The 12,244-nt window shown below is 42.9% G+C and overlaps 1 protein-coding gene across 30 annotated transcripts in view; it reads right to left on the bottom strand.

The window, feature by feature from the left end:
- SLC6A6 (solute carrier family 6 member 6) overlaps positions 1-12,244 on the bottom strand; it is a 119,749-nt gene that overhangs the window by 29,869 nt on the left and 77,636 nt on the right. For 29 of the 30 annotated variants that reach the window (XM_086755473.1, XM_086755464.1, XM_086755465.1 and 26 more), the window contains 2 exons: positions 1,917-2,156; positions 1,475-1,609 (listed from right to left, as the gene is read on the bottom strand). In XM_086755473.1, the coding sequence (XP_086611599.1) occupies positions 1,475-1,609; positions 1,917-2,156 (375 nt within the window). Of the gene's footprint in view, positions 1-1,474; positions 1,610-1,916; positions 2,157-4,170; positions 4,438-12,244 lie in introns of those variants that run through there. The other variant, XM_086755490.1, reaches the window with a different exon arrangement.

Raw genomic sequence — 12,244 nt, 5'->3', positions numbered from 1 at the left:
TCTGGTATCTCTCTCCTAGCTCAACAGTTTAGGTCCCCTGGCAGATTCCTACTATCTCCCAAGTCAGAAACAATCACTATTTTTTAAAATACAAAACAAAATGTCTCTAAAAAGTCCCATTTTCTGAAAACCTTTTAGTATATAGAATGTTGACCTCCAAAAAGCTTACAAAGTTTGCCGTTTAGGAATAAGAGGGGAAAAAAAAGGTATTTCCTTTGAAAACTTAGTCTCTTACAAGAGGATGAAAAGCCGAAGAGGTTCCCTTTAGCATCACTCTGACAGCTACCCCAGCACCTTGGATACCTGCCTCATATTTTACAATTTCAAACCTTATTGCAACAGGAGTCTTTACCACCAGAGATTATTTTTATGCCAAGTGGAAACAACCAGAGCAAGTGCTATTGGCTCTGTACAGCTGCATTTCATTCAGCATATACAGCTAGTCACATCATCAGAGCTACAATTTCTCTCTATGGATGCCTGAGAGATTGCTCTTTAAAAAAGGAACATTCCTTCCTCCTCCTCCTTAGAAAAAAAAAAAAGGCTTCATAAAAGTGGGAGGAGGAGGAAGAAAATGGAGCTAAAGCAGCACAATCACATCAACTTCAGCAGTGTTCTGAGTACTAGGTGGGAGTGTGAGCCATGGAGAAAGCCCCCACTTCTGTCTGGGGTGGCATAACGGGAGAGATGCCTGGAACAGCGACGGTGGCAGAACTAGAGACACGTAAGCATGAAGTGCCCACTCTTTCCAAACGGGATTTGAAGAGTGTCCCTCTGCTTAGTGTCATTATTCCAAATGATTCTGCCTGTGTTGTCCAGCTGTAAAGGGTAATTACACATGACAAGCATCCTCAGTAATTTTTCTAACCTGTCTTTCATTTTTCATTCTAGTTAACTTCCATAGCAGCATTTGTATAGTTTCTGTGAGTGATTCTTCATTTGGTGGCAAAGGCCCTTGAACAACACCAGACCAACATGCCTGTTTGCCAGGACCTGCTCTGTTATGATCCAAGTCCTGTTCCTGAATCCTACCACAAAATGCTGTCCAGGTTTTGGCTGTATCAGTAACAGAGGATGTCAACGATAACCTTTCACATGGCAGAGGGAGTTTGATTTCCAGATCAGAATAATATTTTGAAGATGCTTTCACTAAGGCCATGTAAAAGGCTCTAGCCTTCCAAAACAACACTTTCTCCAATACTGGTGGATAAAATGTGCAACTGCCTTTTTAAGGCATAACATGCAATTTCTTTCTTGCTTATCGGCAGTTCTGCCAGTTAACAAGATGATAGCATCAAAATCAATACCTTACTTTCTCCTTCAGACTTTCTGACTTCTACCTTTCCAGGAACCAATATCATACCCTCAATTACTAGAGCAAATAGCTGAATTAATGGACACGAGGGGAACAGTGTTGCTGCACATGGTTTACAGAGGTGTCTTTAAGCAATAAAGCACAACAAGATGTACTAACCAGTGAAAATAGGGCAGATCTTTTCCCAGCATGTAATTCCACCTTCAGAGGTATACTGTCCTAGCACCACCTCCAGGAAAAACACGGGAAGACCTCCCCCAAACAGGAAAATGAAATAAGGTATAAGAAATGCACCTGTTGAGAAAATATAATAGTACAAAATTGAGATGAAGTGACTGACCTTACACAATATCGTCTAAAAAGTGGTAACAGGCATATATAAACAAAGAAACATATTTGATACTTTAGTATCAATATACAATACCCTTATTCTATTAAGTTTTAACAAAAACTACTAAGTAATAAAACAATCTCCCCCAAAGACTGGTGAAGAAGGCAAAATGTGTGATCATTCTTTTGAAAAATTGGATGAAGGCACTGAAATACAGTAAGCGTGAGGCAGTCAGATTGATTCATGAGACTGAAATAAAGAAATACTCACCTCCGCCATTTTTGTAGCAGAGATACGGGAACCGCCAGACATTGCCTAAACCAATAAATCCACCAGCTACGGACAGCAGAAAGTCAATCTTGCTCGCCCACTTCTCCCGCTGGGGCGGCTTTCCTTCTGCCTCATCCTCAGGCCGCGTGCCCGGACTCTTGCCAGGGGAAGGTTTGAGGATGTCCTTGTGGAAATCTTTCAAGCACTGAAGCTTTTCCTTTGTTGCCATATTTCTGCTTTCTACATAGGAAAAAAAAAAAAAACCCTGGGTTTATTAAACAGTCCTTACTGGTAGAGCTCTCTAACACTGCAAAAACTATTTAACCAAACTAAGTTCCACAAGAACCAGTGCTGTTTATTAAGCTGAGATATGAAAATACCTCTGCTCCCTTCACTGACCAGGAGAGAAAAACCACCTCTGGACTCCAGTCTCCTCTTCGCAGGCAATGCAGTGCAGGGACAGCAGAGGTTTGACACTGCTGCCTACCCACTGCCTGCAGACAAAAGGTGTATAAAGACCACACACTGCATCAGCAACCGGCGTCACTGAGCAAGTGTTTCATGCTGCTTCCATGCCCATAATAAGGTACAAATCACTGCATCTGATTCCTTCTCAAACATTTAAGTGAAATACAGCAGAACAGTAAATCTCACCTTTCCAGATAAAACCCATTCCTCTATTTCCCAATAACCTGAACCATCCTGTATCATTTATTGCCTGCAATTTCCTTTCCCTGAAGCATTATAAAGCTTTCAGAAAACTCCACATTCATAAAAACTGGAATGGAAAGTCATTTGTCCTAATCAGCCTGCAGGAACTGAAGGAATCTTTTCAGTTTATTCCATTTTCATAACTGCACTGTTTTCCCTTGACATCAATAAAGGGACAAAAATAAACCTGTATATTCAATTATTGTCTGATATGTACCTATGCAATTGAATGGTTTGCCAAGCATGATGGCTCCTTAGTTAATTAAAAAGTCAGCCGCATGAGTCACTTGATACAAAACTCAAAGCATATTAAATCATAGCTAGTTTTATAATTTATATAATTTATGATGTTCAAAAATCATAGATTGTGTAAAAATAATAACAGAAAGAATTACTCTAACAAGTGCCTTTTAATCCAGGATTTCCTAATGAAAACAATTTAGGAACAACTTGTAGCTGTTATGCTAACTCAGATCTTGGGCATATGAGGCCCATTCATTCCCCACACAACTCAAGTGACTTTAGCTGGATCTGACCAAGTATTTTTGCATAGTGTTTTGATACTGAAAAGCACGTGAAATTTTCACCTGAACAAGGCAAACCAGCAAGTGGATTCCAGACCACAAGACCACAACCATTCCCAGCTTGTGCATGTCATTATGGGTGCACAGTCATAAAAAAATCATGCTACAGATTATCCCATTTGATAGCTGCAAGCCTCCCTCGTACCTGCTTGCTGGTTTTGATCTCAAACCTGATTTAGCTTGTGGCAGTGACCTGAAACCTGAATTGACATTAGCTCTGCAGGAAATTTTTAATCCGAACATGATTTTGAGATAGATATGCATCACTGTACCCGTAAATCTTTCCATCCACCACGGAAAGTTTCAGCAGGCTAAAATTTGTAAACCACAGCAGCTCAGTATTCACCCCACTGACATACTGGTGGCCTTTGCTGTTATTGCGACAGCAGTTATTGCGACAGCAGTCACCTATCAGGCCATGATCTAAAAAGGGACTTTAATCTTCACATGCTAATCATTGTGACTTTCTACTGCTTTTTAAAAAAGGCCACTGCTGACAGCACGGAGGTGGTATGAGCAACTGCAATACCTCCTGGCCAACAGCAGAGAGAGCTCACAGAAGGAGAAGGTTAATCCTAGGGTGATGGATCGTCACCATGCACTGGAGGGGTATGAGGGCAGGACACATATTCCTCTAAAACATCTCCTGTTAGTTGCTGTGAGAGACACGGCAAGAGATACAGTAGTGCAGTAACCAAATAAAAATGGTAGGGGCAGCTCTATAACAGCCTTTAGGCACCTAATTGCTTCAGGTGATTAATTCACAATAGCTAACTCGTGTTCCTAGTACGGTGCACAGAGATTAATGGACGTGCCTCCAAGAGGGATTCACAGTAGCCTTAACTTCCCTGGGACATCCGCATCTCACTCCAAGCCCCCTCCATCATCCCCTGGAGTCATTTCTTGGGGGAGAAAAAAAAAAAGTAGGTGTAACTGCTTTTCTTCAAAGAGATACCTACAAGGTGGCTGATGTCGTGCTCTCACTGCAACAGCAACCAGGCATGGAGAAAGCCCAATTTCACTTTCTTTTGCTATTTGTGCTGCTTGAGTCCCTATCTTTCATCTTGCAGGAGAATGTCATAACCGTCAGGCAACAGGCTATTCTGAGCTGAGGAATGGAGGGCATTCGGACTGTCTCTCATGGAAGTTGTTCTTCACAGAGGTTACTGAAACAGCCATCAACAGAGGAAGAAAGTGTACAAAAGAGAGATTAAGTCACATGTAGCGTTCAGGGTACACTCTTGTTTTTCAGACAATTTTTCAGTGAACTGCTGGGCCAGTCATAAACCTGTTTAACGGCACAGAGGTATACACATTTATAGATTCTTGTGGGATTAAGGTTTGAAATAGGAGCTTAACTGCTCCCCGTAGGGACCGATACTGGAAATACTCCGAAACAGAACACTGGGCATGCAGGGAACATTTATGTAAAAAAACATGAGGGGACCTACGGACATTAGCCACCTCTGAAATGAAAAACTCTTGCAACACAGAGTTCTTTATTTTTCTGCCAGCTCTGATTTTCTTGTCTGTGGATTTACGCTGACCCAGGTGTTACTCAGTTCTACCCAGAATTTGCAAGCCTGGCCAATTGATTGCATTCTGTAAATCCTAACTCTCCCTGAGACAAGGTGATTACGCTGTGGTTTGTCCTAATTACCTACACACAAAGTGTGAAATGGTGCCTTTTTAGACTCTTGCTTCGTAACTGCATGGGACTGCATTTTAAACAGGGATTTCTAATTTGTCTGAAGACACCCCAAATTAACGGCTATGGTTGAAAACCTAATTACTGAATGTAAATTTTGTTTCAGCCTTAGCTGGAGTGTGAAGATGGATCGTGATCTTTCCTTAGCCTACAAATGACAAATCTTCAAGGTCATGCTTGCTTTTGGGGTGGCTGTTTCACCGTATGTGTGCCAGGAGATGGACCACCACGGCTTTGTCGCAAGTCACCAGCTCTAGCTAGTGGGGCACGGTACAGTACCTATCCAACGCCTGCCCAAAATTACGCACAGCCCAGTCGTGTCGTGTATCTCTTATCTAGTCTTGCTAAAATCCCAATTGTGTTTTGAGGGCCGGCAGCTGTGGCTGGCAGGCACGTACAGTCAACCAGTACGATAGGAATTGACGCTAAGTGGCCACCTGGGACTGCAGTCCCAGCCCATGTCACGTTCAAGGGATGTCAGATTTATCCCCCTTTGCTGCCAACCATTGGTGTCCACCCAGCCATTCCCAATTACAGGAACTGTCTACAAAGGCTGCAAGGGTGGGGGGTACGGGCGATTCTCCTTGGCAAAGAAAAGCCAAGAAAATCAAGTTTGTTTAGTGAAGGCATTGTCTTTTTCCTTAATGGGGTTGGAGTTTCATTTCCTTTAGTTATGTCCCACTGGGTGAGGCTAAAATGGCTCTTAAGGGAAATAGTCTGACAGAGATGCTGAAACAATATGTTGTCACCGCCCAGGTCAGAACCAGAGAATAATAGGTTATTTTTACTGTATCACTTAGTGGGGATGGTATCCGAGATCTGAGTCCATGTGATTCCCCCAAGGAAATATATTGTAAGAAAATGCTCTTACAACTACATAGTCCAAAAGGAGCGATCCAAGTCTGAGGCACATGTCTGCCTCCCGGAGCCACCCGTCTGCCTTCCAGAAGCCACATCTGCCTGTGCAAGTACCCTCTCCAGGAAGCTTCGGAGCGCCCCAGGAAGCTCTGGCTTCATCTGATGAAGTTCATACAGATAAATAAAAAGCAGCCGTCGAGCCTGCCGTTTACACGGTGCTGCTAGGCTGGGCCTAGCCAAACAGCTACAGCCTGATCCCAAAGAAAGGGGAGAAAGGATCCAGACAGGGCCAGGCCCAGGATCTGCTCTCACGTACGCTGGTACAAACCCTAATTAGCTGAGAATGAAGTTATCAATTGTCTAATCGATGCTGTTAAAACATGGAAAACTAGGACGAGGGAGCAAGCACGGGCGCTTTGTGCTTCTCAAGCATCTGCTCCCCGGTGCAGCCAGCAGCACCTCAAGGGCTTTTCTCCTTCCACAGGAGAATCGCATGTCTGCCCTTGCACCTGGAGCCCAGATTTCCTCAGATGAAATACCCCTGCAATCACCCAAGCTCTTTCACTGCCTCCGTGACTGACCGGCCTTTGGTGCACAGCTGAAAATACCAAAAGATCAGCAATAAGCAGAGTGCTGTCACAGCCAGCCTGGCTTGGGCCATCGACTGTGCTACAGCTATCATATCTTTGCACGTACAGCCTGCACCTCAGATAACCCGTACCCTTTAAAAAATACTGGCATTGAAATGTAATCCTTCCTAACATGCAAAAATTGAGGGGTGGGAGAGGCACTGGGCAGGGGGATCAGACGATGGGAGATGCAGATGGGGGAAGGCCACCAGCGTGGACAGGACCTACTGGTTGTCAGAACAGACACAACTCACATTACTGCTGAACCACTGCCTTTTTTTGACAGACAACCCACAGATTACACATCTGAAAATACACTGTCCAACTTCCGCTTTGGGATTACAGTAATGATCCGCTCCAAGCTTCTTACAGCCAGTGACACACGACCAACGCAGGGTAACACCTTCCAGAGGAGTCCTGAGGACAAATTCATCATGGATGCTACCTCACTTAATAATCTTTAAAAATGAAATCTTCAGAACAGTGGTTTTCCAACCCCTGATAGAAACACGAAAATAAAAGTCTGCCTGTATACACAGACAGGCATTTGTAAATATTTATGCATGCTAAAATGCATGCCCTGTCTTGCACCTGAAGATCAGAAACCACAGCAAAGGAGCAACTTCTTTTTTGGTCAATGCACATAAACTTTGAATAGGGATCTGACATACTGAATTGGTGACTAGAATTGTACCTGAACATTTGTCTTCTGCCTCCTTCTTCCATTAGAAAACTAAAAGCAAAGTACATACTCAGAATGTCTCTGACCTTGATGGGAATGCTGCCTGAGGAATGACTGTACAGCTGATTTTATGGACTATTTTTGCAGTGTGATGTGTGCCATCACTATTTTTGCTTTCAAGGACCCTTTTCTACTACGTTCAGCTAGTGTAGGCTATATATCTTGAGCTTCTCAGTGCTCTCTCCTTCTCTTCTAAATCAATGGCTTTTGAAAGACATCTGTTTATCACATTATAATTAATTTCTCTAACCCTACTTAAGCTTACTACCTATTTAGATATTACATCTGTCTTATTTTTCTGCCATTTTAATCTTTCATATCTTGGAAATCAAAGTCAACTTTCCTTAAAAAAAAAAGCTCTTTTCTGTATCTGCCCATCAGTTTGTGGGCTGGTTCTTTCTATTCATGAATATCACAAAATTAGCTGCACTGGTAGCTGGATCAGAGCTGCTCTTCAAATAAGCAGCTTCCACTCTCATTAAGAGCAATGGAAAAGCTGCTATTGACTTCAACAGTAGTAGGATCAGGTCCCGAATAAAACTGCATTTATTATGTTTGGCTCATTTCCTAGGATTACTTGGAACTTTGAAAGCTGTAACTCTTGATGTTGACAGCTTTCCCTCCCTCCTGGAGCAGTGTGGTTAAGCCAATCAATACATGATTAAAATAAACAGCCCCTTGATCAAACTTATGGCTTTAGTGCAAGTCTTTCTGATCTGCAGAAGAAAAGGCCTCTATGTTTGGCAGCCCTCGAGGCCACACGAGTATCCAAAGAGCACCTGACTTCATTTATCGTCCTTAACTCATATCCAAGTTCTTTCTGCTTCATTGAACAAGATACCTATGTTTTCTGAAAAATAATACTGCTCTCTTTATTGCACACATTGCCTCTCTTCTTAAAAATGCCTCTAAAAATTCCCCGAACAAGATCTCACTGCTCTCTTTGTCTTTAATGGACTCCTTTTTTTTCTGATCACTTTTCCCTGCATATGAGCATTTATTGAAACATCTATCCATTTGTCTTTTCCACTTTCTCAGCTTTTCCTCCAACCTTTGCTATCTCACTTCTCAGTCCTTCATCCTTTCCTTTTCTTTCACTACAGCACTTTTTATAGTCTTCTAAGATTGACTGGAAAATCTGCTACTAAACATTTTCTAGGAGCAAAATACAGTCCTTTATAAAGATGAAGTCTGTTCTGAAAGTAAAGCCCAGGGCTTAATGCAATTTCTTTTTCATCAATTGTGGTCTGGACAAAAGGTGTGGTTTTTTTCCCCACATACTCCTTTCTCAATGGTGCTTCTATTCATGCTCTTTCAAATAGGTACCATGTCACAGCGCAGATCTGTTATGAAATCCTGCATCTTTGCTCACATTTCAGCAGCAGAAAATCTCCAGTCACATAATACTCTAGATGCTCATTTTTTTCTACTTATTTACGTGAAAGAACAAAGCAGTTACAACTACACCCCAAAAGGGAGGAAATTAAAAACTCCTTTCCCATTGTGTGGGATGGAGAGGAGGAGAATAAATATCCACAAACTCCAGTGGGTTTCAGAGTGAACATGACCCTGACCCTAAACACAGGGGCTGAAGCAAAGATGATACTTCCCAGCCTCAGAGGGATGGAGCCCGATTCCCCAGGGAGATGGCCCAGGGCAGCCCTGGTCCCCACAATGGTCACTGAGGAAGAGCATGGGATGCAGTGAAGCAGAGGACTGGCACACTGCGTCACACTGGTTACAGCTCCATCCTACTGAAATCCTCTGTGAGCACAGTGTCTCCTGTATCCCAGTGAGAAACCAAGTGTCCTGCTGCGGCGAGCTGTGGTCCTCCTGCTCTGTCCCCTCCTCAAAGAAGAAAGCCCAAGGGCAACTCTTGCAGAGGACTGCAGGGAAGGAGAGAGTGAAAGCAAGGGTTGGTGGAGGCAGGGAGAAGGAAGGGAAACTGCTCATCCCTAATACACTGTACTGGTAATTGTCTGTGGGAGAACATCCAGTTAACACTTGGTTTTGGCCATGTGAAGCCAACTGCTGACCTAATTTAAAGCCTCTGGGTGTGCCAGCTAACAGCCTCCTGACTGTCAAATAGGCTGGAAAGAAGCACCAGCTCCGTGCTGCTTTCCCTGCATACTCCCTCCGCTGTACCAGCTACTGTGAAAGCGAAAAAACATTAATTCACTGGATGACCCCACCTCTCCAGCCCCTCATCTTCAAGAGGGTGCCCTTAACAAAATGCTGGAGTACATGCAAGCGGCATGGCAAGGTTGATAGCTTTCCAATTGAGATGGGCACTGTTGAAGAAGATTCAATGAGCTGTGCACATCCTCAACTCTTCAACCACCTTGTATCCTGCAGTTATACAACTTTTAACAAGATGAACAAGTATTTCCATATTTTGGTTTTTTTATTCTGAAGGTCTGCTGTTGAGTGAATTGCAATTCTCTAGGAAGTCTTGGTGTCAATTAAACTAGCTCTACTGCCACAAATAAACCACATGAGAATCTGTAAGTGATGTCCCTCATCCTGCTACAAAAAAAAGCACAAACCTTAAAGCTCACAAAGCTTACAAACTTGAGTAGTCAGTGGTGTGCACTGTGCCTACTGACTTTTTTGCATGTGATTAATAATGTATTGATTCTGTGACACATCTGCAAGGCACTTACAAGAGATGTTAACATCAAACAGTAGTCCCTGTGCTGCAATAACTGAGCAGTGCCCCCATGCAGGGAAGAGAAACAATAAAGTAGCCATTTAGTGAAGCAAACATACAATAAAATGTATGAATTCATTATTTCAAAGTAGTCTTTTCTTGGGGATAAATTGTTCCACCCTCACCTGTTTTTGTAACCCATAATAAGTTTAGCCTTGCATTTACGGAGTTTACCAATGCTAGTGTTCAGGGCTTTCTCTTAATTGAAGATTACTGTACTTTTTCAGTATGTTTTCCAACTAAGTGAAAATCAGATATATGTATAAGGTTACAGGTTTTTGGAAAAACAAGTGGCATTTTCCATACTCACTAAAGGCTTTGATCAGCTTTGTAACCAGGCTGTCGCCGTCCCTGCCTAGGCCACCACCACACAAAGACAGAATTGTGTTTTTATTGCCTCTATCCGTTCCTCTTAAACAATAACTGAGGACAGACTTCTATCCCACCTGTGGCAGCTGTTTAAACATGTAATACAGTTCCTTATTCCCAGAAATCTAGACCTCAACACCATCAGTGGCGGAGAACAATCCTTCCTTCTTCTTTGTTCCTGTGCCCCATCTGCTCAACACCTGATTTTTTTTCTAGAATACATTAATCGAAGGAAGAGTTGTGCAACACAGCACTGTGGGTGGAAAACAGCCAACCAGCTTGTACCAGGAAAACAGCTATTACATGCACGGAACAGCAGCGTTAGCCCCATTACAGGGCTATAAAGTCTGAGAAGGTTACGAAGCCCTGAGGACAGAGCCATGAGCTCTAAAACTTAACGGTAAGAGTAAGCTACTTTTGATTTCAGTCTCAACTTCTCCTCCATGCTGGCAGTAATTATCAGCAAAAATATGATTCAGTGATGGAAATGAGCTGTAGACTTTTAAGATGTGGAGCAATGACCCTTGCTGCTGAACTGCTGTACTCAGCCAGGGCACCAATGCTCACAGGCCTTCTGCCATCAGAGACTTCCCTAAGCACCAGGAGGTTTAATTTACTGTTGTTGTTTTCCTTCAAGCATATGAGGTTTCACACAGGAAATGAAATCGAAACTACTGATACGGCAGAGCAAAACAGAGCGCGGGGGATTTCTGCAGAGGATATGCTAAAAGAAGAAGTGGCAAAGTAGATGAGCAAGCTCACAGAGAGCACAACTCTGCAAAACAGGTCGGTAAACTGTAGACTTTCACACAAACGCACAAAAAAAGCAAAGTTGGGTAGACACTATGGTATTTATTTGCTCTCATGCAGCTGGTGCCAGGTGCTGGCTTGCACGGCTGGACACTGGTGTGTTTTGTTTAATCCCAGAACAGCCTTGGCTCAGTCTCCAGCTGCAGCTCCATCCTCTGAGCTTCCATGGCCAGCCAGAGCTGCTCGCTGTGCTCCTGGAGAGCATTTCAGAAGGAATATCACTTGTGTCCTACAGGCCTCTCTATGGACATCATTTGATCAAAAAATCACAAATTTTTGATCACTATCCATCTATTTTGAAGGTCTGAGTTGGAAGTAAAACCTTTAGTATTGACCACTAAACCAATATGTTTTTAAGCATCACATGATTCAGGCTGATTTCCAGTCAGAGGTGTATTTTCAGTTCACTTTTGCCACAGATCTCTGACATCAGCTTTCATATGTGCTCATTTTTATGTCAAGAGATATGAAAACCAAACAGCACCAGAACAAATACTGCACTTCTCCAAGGAAACTAGCTCATAAGCCACTTCTGCATACCACAGTCTGCCAAGTGCAGAGCACACACCAAGCACAAACAAAACCCTGATCCCACGTGCTACTTGGACAAAAGTCCCATCAAACTCACCCTGGAATTAACTGGTTTTGAAGGGAATTTTGTAACAGTGAGGCTGACTCCAATACAAAAAACCAAGTGTCTGCAGTCCTACCTCTACACCAGTGCAGTCCCATAGGCTACCGCAGTTGATGCTTTTCTGTTGGCTTTTGCAGGTAAGCATCCCCAAACGTAGCATGACAATATAGGAACAGGCTGAGTATTTTTCTCCATCTCTTATCTTTTCAAACAAACACCAGCTGATGGTTCTCATTGCAGGCTGCTTTTATAGTCCTAGCTTGACTACTGTAAACTTAACCTACTCCTGTTGACCGTTTCAGAGGTGCAGTACATAAATGCGAGGATCTTTCTCAGTGCAGTTTCATCCAAGCGAACATGCTTACACTAGATACCAATGTGACATATTAACCTTTAATATCCAGTGCTGTTTTCATCATGACCACAATTGGTTTTCTTTATTTTTTTTGATGTGCAAAAGCTAATTACAGACAGGTGGGAAACTGTAGTTTCACCATAAATGATGCAGACATGACAAACAGTTGAGATGATGGCCATAAAAACACTCCATATGTAAACTATTGGTAGAAAGCA

This window comes from Chlamydotis macqueenii, chromosome 10 (assembly GCF_036417535.1).
Source record: "Chlamydotis macqueenii isolate bChlMac1 chromosome 10, bChlMac1.mat, whole genome shotgun sequence".
Lineage (NCBI taxonomy): Eukaryota > Metazoa > Chordata > Aves > Otidiformes > Otididae > Chlamydotis > Chlamydotis macqueenii.
This window is presented reverse-complemented; position numbering and strand designations above follow the sequence as displayed.